The 13,140-nt window shown below is 40.9% G+C and overlaps 1 protein-coding gene across 1 annotated transcript; it reads left to right on the forward strand.

The window, feature by feature from the left end:
* Positions 1-75: 75 nt before the first annotated feature.
* Positions 76-12,898, forward strand: LOC311141293 (MOB kinase activator 1A). The gene is made up of 6 exons (XM_084176581.1): positions 76-267; positions 801-967; positions 1,226-1,319; positions 8,544-8,677; positions 8,780-8,943; positions 9,215-12,898. Exons 1-6 carry the CDS (start codon positions 254-256, stop codon positions 9,290-9,292), a joined length of 651 nt encoding a protein of 216 aa, XP_084032707.1. The 5' UTR covers positions 76-253; the 3' UTR covers positions 9,293-12,898.
* Positions 12,899-13,140: the final 242 nt, after the last annotated feature.

Here is a 13,140-nt window from a genome sequence, read left to right on the forward strand (position 1 = left end):
CAACATGCCGAGGAAGATTCTCGCGAGAGAAAATGTTGCGCTAACTACGTAGTTACGTACAAATATTATTTCTTTTCCGTACGTCTTGCACGACGACAACACACTGACAAGTGAGAGAAGGTTTGCAAACTTTTGACCAGGGAAGTTAAATCTAGAAAGACTGTATTTTCACCAAACAGCCAGTGAAACCTTCGACACGACAGTTTTCCTTAGATCTACGATATTCTTTGGTCTGTACACGAAGTTTCCAACGATGAGCTTCCTATTGTAAGTAACGTTTGCTAGCTAGCTCGGAGCTAGTTAGCGAACTAGCCAGCTATGCTGTTAGCTATATTTGCTTAATTTAGGATTCAGACAGATATTGACTACCTAGAAATGCTGTAACCACAGATTATCATAATATTTGATGAAACTGTTGATATAATTTAACGTTACTAACGTTAACTGGGTTAAGACAAATTCTGCTAACTTAGCCACCTAACGTTAGCTAGCTAAAAAACAATAAAATCGTTTTATCTAGTTAGCTATTTTGTGTCACATCAGGGGAACTGATCATTGACATATTTTTACTATGTAGCTAACTAGTGAACAAGTCAGTGGCAAGCAATTATAGATAGCCTGGGTTCCTTCCTGTTTTGTTACTGTCAGCTGATCAGATTAAAGTGTAAACAGGAAGGTTCACACAGTATGATTTCATATCTTGAGTAGTGAGCACATAGCTACCATCTACTCATTACCACTAGCTACAACTTGGAATATCACAGTTTGTTACTCTATCTCCCCCTCATCCCTTGATCCAGTGGCAGTCGTTCCTCTAAGACCTTTAAGCCGAAGAAGAACATCCCAGAGGGCTCCCACCAGTATGAGCTGTTGAAGCATGCCGAGGCAACACTGGGGAGTGGGAACCTGAGGCAGGCTGTCATGCTGCCAGAGGGGGAAGATCTCAATGAGTGGATTGCTGTTAACAGTGAGTGAAAGGGGTGATTGAGGGAGGAGAGCACGGGAGATTGAAATGACACCTCTTCTTAATGACAGCCTTCAGGTCCTTTAGGTTGTAGCACAGTGTCTATATATGTGGCCAGAGATTAGATTTAAGTATAACTGTTCAGTCTATCTGGTTATTGCCTCTTTCATATCAAGTACTTTGTCATTGGGCATTTAGTTTCCCATTCAGTTGTGCTTTTGTATGAGGTAATATGGGCCTTTGGTCTGCTTTCCGTTTCAGCTGTGGACTTCTTCAATCAGATCAACATGCTCTACGGCACCATTACTGAGTTCTGCACTGAGACCAGCTGCTCTGTGATGTCTGCCGGACCAAGGTAAGACCGGCAGACAGACAATTCAAATGGAAAAGGAAGCTGCACACTCAGCTTTCTTTGCTGTGGATTTATTTGACCAACGTTTCGGCTAAAGAACCTTCATCAGGGTAACAGACAGACATTTGATGCATGTTCCCTCTATTTCAATTCTAGTATTCTCTGAAATGACCTGAAAAGAGTGATGAAAATGTTATTCTTTAATATGTTATTTATTTATCCATAAGCTACTGCTATGGTCAGCCCAGCGCAGACTCTGCCCACATACACATAGACATGTTTTATTTTGGGTACCTAGTTTCAAACTTTGGTTCAGTGCGTTGGTTTCACTTAATGTTTTTACAATGCGAGTGCAGTACAGAACAAATCATTTCTGGAGGTGGCCCGTATTCACAAAGCCTCTCAGAGGAGGAGTGGTGATCTAATCATGCAATCTTATTCATTATGATATGAAAGGGGAAGCTAATCCTAGATCAGCAGTCCTTCTCTGATATGCTTTGTGAATACTGATTCCTGTGTCGACTGAAACCACTTAAGTGCTGTCATTAGTTTAGTGGTATATAGTTTGGGCTCTTCCTCAGAGTTCCTTCTCCTTTCTCTATTTTCGGTCTCTAATCAGGAGGAAGAGACCCGAGCCGAATTCCTGCCCAAAGGGCCATAATCACGGTCACTATAGCGTTTGTCCTAGTCTCTTCTGCTCCTTTCCAGCTCCTGGAACTTACTCTAGCATACACTGTACTAATAATGTATGGTAAATGTCTTGTATGAAGAACAATAAGAAAATCCGCACACTAATGAAATGCTCTGTGTCTAATAGGACAATGTTTTGACCCCAAACTGGTTCTTGTCAGGAAGATGTCCTCTTTAACACTAGAATCCTTGGGCCTAGAGGGACCCCCATTAGAGCTAATGAGCAGTCATTCTGACTGCAACATTCTAACATTGTAATTAATACATTTCATATATGCTATCACAAAATAATAATCATTTGGTTGTGTATATTTATATGTATATACATTTTTTTTTTATTGCATTTCATTAGTTTGTTACTGTATACCAGGGGTTCCCAAACTTTTTTGGCCATGACCCCATTTGGATATCTGAAAATTATTGTGACCCCCAACCATGTGAATTATTATTTTTTAATTAACAGCCAATGTTTACTTTTTTATTTGGGGCTATGGCAGTCAATTGAAAAACATTCTGTATTTCTGACTGTCTTCTCAACTCACTGTCACATACTTTTAATGTGGGGCTATGACAGTCAATTGCAAATTTGTCTCACCACCACTAATGAGATGGGTGTGCTTGATGCACATCGGGTGTGGTCGACAGTGTACACCTCATCTCTGCTGTCACGTCCAACCTGGATTGTTACTGTATTTATTTTTAATGCAGACCAGAGCACTGAATCCAGCTTCACACAGATATGAGCTGGCGAAGGGTAGCCTACCATGAGTTTTATGGTGCTTTCAAGACAACTGGGAGGTCAAATAATGACGTCAGTGATCTTTAGGTTGGAAAGTCGGGGGTCTAGAAAGAGACCGGAGTTGGAATTCCGAGTTGGATGACCGTTAAACTTTTCTACCAGTCAAAGCTTGTTTCTTTCAGAGGTCCCAGTTCTGAGTTCCCAGTTGTTTTGAATGCGGAATTAATGCTCAGAGGGAGACAGCATGGTATTTACTTTGAGTCAGGAACCAAAACTCCTCTGTATTGACCCGTGAATGTATTCACTCACATGACAGTTCGATCAGCTGTTCGATTTCACTTACTGGCATGTCAACTGAGACAGGATCACAGTCAAATGGATTGGGAAGTAGGTCCCAAAGTGCTCTTCCAAGCGTTGGAGGTGAGCAGTCATCAATCGTGTGGGACACTGATGCTGTTTTCTGTTATTTTCTTTTCATTACACAGAAAGTCAACCAAGTCTGTTCTTTTTACATCCATTGTGAATGACAACAGTTCCTCTCTCAATGTGAAAAATCCAACACTCCCCCTCGATAACATAGAACATTATCATGCTCTGATCCGATATCTCCACATAGTTTTGCGAACAGGCATGCGCGCAGTGGATGTGGTTTGATGTAGTTTACAATCGAAGTCACCTGCTGCAGCATATCTCAGAGCTCTGTGCTCAGCTCTTTTGCTGCCAGTTGCTCTCGTTGTATCATACAATGAATGTGTCCATATGGCAGAGGGAGACACATTCATAACTAGAGTGCATAGCCTGCCCGCCATCCCGCCATAGATGGAGCCCCATCTGTGAAAAAGCCCACCATTCGATCCCATATGGAATCTGTTTTTTGTCACTATAGCCACGCAGAACACTGAACATCCCCAATGTCATTTCATGCTTGGGAATCGTGAGCCAGAACAATATATCCTTGTGTAGCTCAGTTGGTAGAGCATGGCGCTTGCAACGCCAGGGTTGTAGGTTCGTTTCCCACGGGGGGCCAGTATGAAAATGTATGCACTCACTAACTGTAAGTCGCTCTGGATAAGAGCGTCTGCTAAATGACTAAAATGTGAAATGAATAGCATCCCCGGACATGTAACGGCCCTCAAAGCTAACGTCCATTTGGAGAGCATAAGCTGGGGAGTTTTCGAGTCGTTCATTCAGAGCATAAATTCTTTGTTTAACAGTCTTCTCTGACAAAGGTATTGATGTGAGTTTCTGTGCCTCCCCACACTTTGTTTTCAACATATGAATTGCGGCCGGTAATATCAAAGTCTCTGCAATAGTGTGTGGTTTCATAGCGTAGCGGGCCTAGCCATTCACTGTGGGAATGATTCGTGTGCAACGGTCAAATGAGGCCTTTTCCCATGATCTAAGGGTGCTCTCGTTGAATTTTGAAGATAAAAAAAAATATATATATATATATTTTACACACACACAGCACAAGTCCAAAGTTTGGACACACTTACTCATTCAAGGGTTTTTCTTTATTTTTACTGTTTTCTACATTGTAGAATAATAGTGAAGACATCAAAACTATGAAATAACACATATATTTGAGATTCTTCACCCTTTGCCTTGATGACAGCTTTGCACACTATTGGCATTCTCTCAACCAGCTTCACCTGGAATGCTTTTCCAACAGTCTTGAAGGAGTTCCCACATATGCTGAGCACTTGTTGGCTGCTTTTCCTTCACTCTGCGGTCCAACTCATCCCAAACCATCTCAATTGGGTTGAGGTCGGGTGATTGTGGAGGCCAGGTCATCTGATGTAGCAGTCCATCACTCTCCTTCTTGGTCAAATAGCCCTTACACAGCCTGGAGGTGTGTTGGGTCATTGTCCTGTTGAAAAACAAATGATAGTCCCACTAAGCACAAACCAGATGGGATGGCATATCGCTGCAGAATGCTGTGGTAGCCATGCTGTTTAAGTGTGCCTTGAATTCTAAATAAATCACTGATAGTGTCACCAGCAAAGCACCATCACACCTCCTCCACCATGCTTCACGGTGGAAACCACACATGCAAGATCATCCTTTCACCTACTCTGCGTCTCACAAAGACACAGCGGTTGGAACCAAAAATCTCAGATTTGGACTCCTCAGACCAAAGGGCAGATTTTCGGTCTAATGTCCATTGCTCGTCTGTCTTGGCCCAAGCAAGTCTCTTCTTCTTATTCGTGTCATTTAGTAGTGGTTTCTTTGCAGCAATTCGACCATTCACGTAGTCTCCTCTGAACAGTTGATGTTGAGATGTGTCTGTTACTTGAACTCTGTGAAGCATTTATTTGGGCTGCAATTTCTGAGGCTGGTAACTCTAATGAACCTATCCTCTGAGGTAACTCTGGCTCTTCCTTTCTTGTGGCGGTCCTCATCAGAGCCAGTTTCATCATAGCGCTTGATGGTTTTTGCGACTGCACATGAAGAAACTTTCAAAGTTCTAGACATTTTCCGGATTGATTGATTGACCTTCATGTCTTAAAGTAATGATGGACTGTCGTTTCTCTTTGCTTATTTGAGCTGTTCTTGCCATAATATGGACTTGGTCTTTTACCAAATAGGGCTATCTTCTGTATACCACCCCTACCTTGTCACAACACAACTGATTGGCTCAAACGCATTAAGAAGGAAATAAATTCCACACCTGTTAATTGAAATGACTTCCAGTTGACTACCTCATGAAGCTGGTTGTGAGAATGCCAAGAGTGTGCAAAGCTGTCATCAAGGCAAAGGGTGGCTACTTTGAAGAATCTCAAATATAAAATATAGTGTGATTTGTTTAACACTTTTTTTGTTTACTACATGATTCCATATGTGTTCTTTTATAGTTTTGATGCCTTCACTATTATTCTACAATGTAGAAAATAGTAAAAATGAAGATAAACCCTTGAATGAGTAGGCGTGTCCAAACTTTTGACTAGTACATACATACAGTGCCTTCAGAAAGTATTCAGACCCCTTGACATTTTCCACATTTTATGTTACAGCCTTATTCTAAAATGGATTAAATAAAACAATTTCCTCAGCAATCTACACACAATACCCCATAATGACAAAGCAAAAACAGGTTTTTAGAAATGTTTGTACATTTATTAAAAACAGAAATACCTTATTTACATAAGTATTCAGACCCTTTGCTATGAGACTCAACCGAGCTCAGGTGCATCCTGTTTCCATTGATCATCCTTGAGATGTTTCTACAACTTGATTGGCGTCCACCTGGGGTAAATTCAATTGATTGGACATGATTTGGAAAGACACACACCTGTCTATATAAGGTTCCACAGTTGACAGTGCATGTCAGAGCAAAAACCAAGCCATGAGGTCAAAGGAATTGTCCATAGAGCTCCGAGACAGGATTGTGTCGAGGGACAGATCTGGGGAAGGGTACCAAAACATTTCTGCAGCATTAAAGGTCCCCAAGAACACGGTAGCCTCCATCATTCTTAAATGGAAGAAGTTTGGAACCACCAAGACTCTTCCTAGAGCTGGCCGCCCTACCAAACTGAGAAATCGGAGGAGATGGGCCTTGGTCAGGGAGGTGACCAAGAACCCAATGGTCACTCTGACAGAGCTCCAGAGTTCCTCTGTGGAGATGGGAGAACCTTCCAGAAGGACAACCATCTCTGCAGCACTCCACCAATCAGGCCTTTATGGTAGAGTGGCCAGACGGAAGCCACTCCTCAGTAAAAGGCACAGGACAGCCCGATTGGAGTTTGCCAAAAGGCACCTAAAGACTCTCAGACCATGAGAAACAAGATTCTCTGGTCTGATGAAACCATGATTTAACTCTTTGGCCTGAATGCCAAGTGTCACGTCTGGAGGAAACCTGGCACCATCCCTATGGTGACGCATGGTGGTGGCAGCAACATGCTGTGGGGGTGTTTTTCAGCGGCAGGGACTGGGAGATTAGTCAGGATTGAGGGAAAGATGAACGGAGAACAGTACAGAGAGATCCTTGATGAAAACCTGCTCCAGAGCGCTCAGGACCTCAGATTGGGGCAAAGGTTCACCTTCCAACAGGACAACGACCCTAAGGATACACATTTCTAAAAACAGGTTTTTGCTTTGTCATTATGGGGTATTGTGTGTAGATTTAATGAGGGGTGAAAAAACAATGTTAGAATAAGGCTGTAACCTAACAAAATGTGGAAAAAGTCAAGGGGTCTGAATACTTTCTGAAGGCTGTGTGTGTGTGTGTGTGTGTGTGTGTGTGTGTGTGTGTGTGTATATGTATATATATATATATATATATATATTTTTTTTTTTTTAATGGATTTTGGAATTTCTCCAGTGACCCCATGTTGATATCAGGCGACATCTAGTTTGGGAACCGCTGCTGTAAGCTATATTTAAAAACAAAAAATCACAAACAGTGCCTTTGGTACTACTATGAAACAGAACATATGTGTTGGAACGTGGTAACGGCATATTTTTATGACAAAATAAATAAAATACCCCAACCACCAAATGATAACATTCGTAGCCTAAACATCATTATAAGCGCCAAGTGTGCTTGATAAATAGTGAAAATCAGCACAAAAGCAATAATGGAATTATAATTGTGTCGATATGACAGCAGTCAAAACGTCAATTGTCAGCTCGTGCTTACATGGTGTGCATCTTCACGCGCTGGCATTAGTTGGAGCATGTCCATGTCACATAAACAATGAAACCTGGTGAGTGCACTTGCTGATGTTTTTTGCTTGAGATGTAGGGCCTGCTCTCTGTGATGACATTTTGTGCTCATAATCGGCCTGTAGCATTGCCACCGGCCTGTTCTAGCCAAACGGTGCTGTCCCTTCCTCTCCATTCTCACTGTTTCATTTTGGAGGTTGCGCGGGCACCTGCTCAGTGCGTACCATTCTGGCTTTTTTGCACTTAGGCCTCGGAGGTGTAGGTTCAGGTTGAGGCTCATAATCATCATAATGAAGAATAAACATCAGATGTCATGATTCATTTCTTCCCCACCATCTGAGCTATTTTCATTCAGATTTTGTAGCGACGCTAACGCACCATGTGCATTGATTCGTCTTGGGCTTCTTGTTATTGTAAATTACTCACGCTGTCAATGTTCTCCAAGTAGGCCAGAGTAGACTGATGAGACTGCTTGGATTTGGTGGACTGATACAGGGTACATACCATTATGAGATTAGAATTAGAACAGATCAAAACAATAGAATGGCCCACCCTGATCATCATTCACAATTAGTGATTACATAACTATGCATGTTTGCTTCCCCTTGTTCATCAACTCACCCATTCTCCCCCATCATACTTCACTTAATTTATTTTGTCTGTTATATGTGTGAAATTAGTTTTGGAATAGTTTAGGTTTAGTTTCGAAGCAATTATCGGGGTGATTATCAACTGGGCACAACACCTTCAACTGTCGGGAGAAGGAGGGGAGCAGGCCCTACTGTTGGGAGAAGGAGGGCAACGGGGAGGAAACCATTCCAAAAAATGACATGCCCTCCTCAAACTGGTTATTACTCTGGGTTCTGTTTGTGATATTAAGATTCTAACAACGACTGTGTGTTATATAGACTTATTTAGTGAAAGTCAAGGACAGAGGGGGGCATTACTTAAATGGCAGAGTAATATTTATTTATTTATTTATTAATGAGCAGTCCAAATGACTGCTTTAGCGATTTCTAGTATTAAGCCATTGAATTGTGCCAAAAACAGAGGAAGTCAGAATTGCATGTTATTAAAATTCCATCTCTACCTCCATCTCATTCCATTTCTCCTCCATCTCTACCTCCCTCAAGGTATGAATACCACTGGGCTGATGGCACCAACATCAAAAAGCCCATCAAGTGCTCTGCTCCCAAGTACATAGACTACCTGATGACCTGGGTGCAGGACCAGCTGGATGATGAGACACTCTTCCCCTCCAAGATAGGTTAGGTGACAATTCACATTTGTGCGCATGAATTTGAAACCTTCAAAGCCTAGACCTTTGGCTTTGAGAAACTGAAAGAACTCCCCTGCTCTGTCTCCCCAGGAGTGCCCTTTCCTAAGAACTTCATGTCTGTGGCCAAGACCATTTTGAAGCGCCTGTTCAGAGTCTATGCCCACATCTACCACCAGCATTTTGATTCTGTGATGCAGCTGCAGGAGGAGGCCCACCTCAATACCTCCTTCAAACACTTCATCTTCTTTGTCCAGGTGCAACTGCTAATACATTCAAAATATCAAACGTTATCTTTATTGCTGTTTAGAAATGATTGTCATGATTCTATCAGAAGGGTTATTCATGCTTCCATGGATGTAGTAAATAATATTATATTCCCATTGATGCATTGTGCAATTATAATTCACAGTTAACAGGCATAATTGTTACTATCCTGTGTAAATATAGCAGGAACCTTGATTTTATGTTCTATCACGATCACATATGGCTTGTATGGTCGTTTACCTTGGTTGTGTGTCTGTTTAGGAGTTCAACCTCATTGATCGTCGTGAGCTGGCCCCCCTGCAGGACCTCATTGAGAAGCTGGGCTCCAAGGACAGATAAACTCCTTTCTCTTTCTCATCCCCCCTCCTCTCTCTATCTCACTCTCGCTGTGCCTACCACCTCTCTGGCTTTCTAGAATTGTCCACTCTTTCACTTTGTGCCTTTTTCTTTCCCCTCTTTCTCCCTCCATTCATTACCTGTATGTTTTTTGTTCTGTTCCAGTTTCTTGCTCTTCCCTCTAGTTGTCTGACATTGTTTCAGAGCTTGTATTGTTACAGCTCACTCTAGTCTTTAAGGTAAGATACCAGAGTGTAGTATATTGAAGGTATATTTTGTAATTTTGGTAAACAAGTTATATAATTGGGACCTACTGACCTGTACTGTGGACCAAGATGTTTAAGGAGTTTAAATGGAAGTTTGGACACACCTACTCACTCAAGGGTTTTTCTTTTCTTTTTACTGTTTTCTACATTGTAGAACTATGAAAACTATGAAATAACACCTATGGAATCATGTAAACTCAGCAAAAAAAGAAACTTCCCTTTTTCAGGACTCTGTCTTTCAAAGATAATTCGTATAAATCCAAAACTTCACAGATCATGCTTGTTCAATGAACCATAAACAATTAATGAACATGCACCCGTGGAACGGTCGTTAAGACACTAACAGCTTACAGACGGTAGGCAATTAAGGTCACAGTTATGAAAACTTAGGACACTAAAGAGGCCTTTCTACTGACTGAAAAACACCAAAAGAAAGATGCCCAGGGTCCCTGCTCATCTGCGTGAACGTGCCTTAGGCATGCTGCAAGGAGGCATGAGGACTGCAGATGTGGCCAGGGCAATAAATTGCAATGTCCGTACTGTGAGATGCCTAAGACAGCGCTACAGGGAGACAGGACGGACAACTGATCGTCCTCGCAGTGGCAGACCACGTGTAACAACACCTGCACAGGATCGGTACATCCGAACATCACACCTGCGGGACAGGTACAGGATGGCAACAACTGCCCGAGTTACACCAGGAATGCACAATCCCTCCATCAGTGCTCGGACTGTCCGCAATAGGCTGAGATAGGCTGGACTGAGGGCTTGTAGGCCTGTCCTCACCAGACATCACCGGCAGCAACGTTGCCTATGGGCACAAACCCACCGTCGCTGGATCAGACACGACTGTCAAAAGGTGCTCTTCACTGACACGTCGCGGTTTTGTCTCTTTTGTCTCAGGGGTGATGGTCGGATTCGCGTTTATCGTAGAAGGAATGAGCGTTACACCGAGGCCTGTACTCTGGAGCGGGATCGAGGTGGAGGGTCCGTCATGGTCTGGGGCAGTGTGTCACAGCATCATCGGACTGAGCTTGTTGTCATTGCAGGCAATCACAACGCTGTGCGTTACAGGGAAGACATCATGTTCCCTTATGTGGTACCCTTCCTGCAGGCTCATCCTGACATGACCCTCCAGCATGACAATGCCACCAGCCATACTGCTCATTCTGTGCGTGATTTCCTGCAAGACAGGAATGTCAGTGTTCTGCCATGGCCAGGGACGAGCCCGGATCTCAATCCCATTGAGCATGTCTGGGACCTGTTGACATTTTCCAGATTGACTGACCTTCATGTCTTAAAGTGATGATGGACTGTCATTTCTTTTTGCTTATTTGAGCTGTTCTTGCCATAATATGGACTTGGTCTTTTACCAAATAGGGCTATCTTCTGTATACCACCCCTACCTTGTCACAACACAACTGATTGGCTCAAACGCATTAAGAAGGAAAGAAATTCCACAAATGTACTTTTAACAAGGCACACCTGTTAATTGAAATTACTTCAAGGTGACTAACTCATGAAGCTGGTTGAGAGAATGCCAAGAGTGTGCTAAACTGTCATCAAGGCAAAGGGTGGCTACTTTGAAGAATCTCAAATATAAAATATATTTTGATTTGTTTAACGCTTGTTTTGTTTACTACATGATTCCATGTGTGTTATTACATAGTTTTGATGTCTTCACTATTATTCTACAATGTAGAAAATAGTAAAAATAAAGAAAAACCCTTGAATGAGTAGGTGTTCTATAACTTTTGACCTGTAGTGTATATCCTAAAACAGTTTTACATGCTTTTTAAAAACGTTTTAATGATCACATTTTGTTGAAGTTTTGGTCAATAATGTACTTCAATACAGTGTTTTTTTTATCTGTATCTGACACCGTTTTACATTTTTAGATTTTTTTTCTCTTAGGGTGAAAAGTTGCAAAAGCCAGGGATAGATCAATAAATATTTGCTGTGACACTTGATATACTTGTGAAATAGATAATCTTCCATAGTTCATAAACAATCAGTGATCATATTTGGATGCTTTACTTGACTACTTAGATGTTATAATATACGGTGTTTTAAGAGAAGGCAATCAAAGTATCAGAGGATACGTTTTAAAAACGTATATGAAATGTCAAAAATGAAATGTGAATATTTTGATCTTACTCATTCTGTAATTTCACTCAAATAGCACAAATGTGCCTCAATGATGTTTTAACTATTTCAAATTCCTTTGATATCTTTGTCCTACATGCTGGTACTTAATTTGAATATCAGTATCAAGTCAATATTTTGTTTTATTGTTTATTAAACATACCTTTACTTTACTAATGCATGCAAAATGCAATAATAGCAATAGTGCTTGCACCAATACATGACAAGGGACAGTGTACAGGATTTTTTGTTCTTTGTTGTGATGTTTTGTGCTATTTGTCTTAGCTGAGTGTGTGACATGTTAACTCACCCTAGTCATTATCTGTGTTCAATCCTGGCACACAGGGCTAAAGCAGCAGGGCTGTTTGTTGTGCCACCTTGACACATGCAATTTTGATCACCAAAATGGAATCTAAGGCAATGGAAATACATGTTTAAACTGCTTATCTCTCATTTGGCCCCCAGTTTGGAAAATACATCCTTGTAGAAATATGGTCTTCTAGTCAACACATGGTATTAAGCAATTGTGAGATTGGTATGTCTTTACAAAACCCCAGCATGTTTGTGATGTTCATCATCTTTCCTAATATGTGCTCATATGTTTGGATAAAGTGACCTGATATACCTCCGGTATGTGATTTTATTGCATTCAACATTGCAATTTTGAATGTGGAGTTACATTCCCCATAGGTAATGAGATGTTGGGAATAATGATAAGACCATACACACTCCATATGTTTCTGGAATATGTCAGGTGTAGTTTTCTCTTGAAAAATATATCTACTTTGGTTTTTCTCAATCTCATATGATTTATTTGACACATTTACTTCATTTTGTCTACCCTTTTCTCCCATATATCCAATGAAAACTTTGTTTGGCATGCCATAGATTTGGAGTTACATTTAATCTTATGTTTTATATTGCTGTAAAATTAATTGTATAACTTTGAGTAAAGAATTCAGAAAAGGGTTAGACTTTTTATATATATATTTAGATGGTTATAGAACTTTTGGAGGTAGCCTAATTCGTGGGCAATGAATGTTACAACTGTGAGTCCAATACTCTGCTGTAAATAAGGTAATTTACAGTACATTATGTGAACAAAACTGTGCCTTTTAGAAAAGAGAAAATAATGTGTCTGAAATTACAGTATTGATGGCACAATAGTTTAATAAACATTAAAAGGAGTTTGTGGAGATTGCAAGTGTCTGTTTTGAAATTATTTTAAATGTGTATGAGAGCCTCACAAAACATAATTAATTTGTTGCTCAAGTGATCAAAAAGAGTTGGGAAACTAAATGACACCTTTCTTGATAATAACTGCCTGGTGTAAGATCACATCTACTATTTTTAACAACCACTCCCATCAATACGTCCTAGACAATTGGTTATTTATATCAACATTCTGTCAATTAAATGTTTTTCTGAAGACAACATATT

This window comes from Coregonus lavaretus (assembly GCF_964263955.1).
Source record: "Coregonus lavaretus genome assembly, chromosome: 14".
NCBI lineage: Eukaryota > Metazoa > Chordata > Actinopteri > Salmoniformes > Salmonidae > Coregonus > Coregonus lavaretus.

Excerpts from the sequence above, each read along its gene's own strand:
- LOC311141293 (XM_084176581.1), top strand. Across the intron at positions 968-1,225 it reads TGAGTGGATTGCTGTTAACA|CTGTGGACTTCTTCAATCAG; the intron begins GTGAGTGAAAGG and ends TTTCCGTTTCAG. Across the intron at positions 1,320-8,543 it reads GTGATGTCTGCCGGACCAAG|GTATGAATACCACTGGGCTG; the intron begins GTAAGACCGGCA and ends ACCTCCCTCAAG.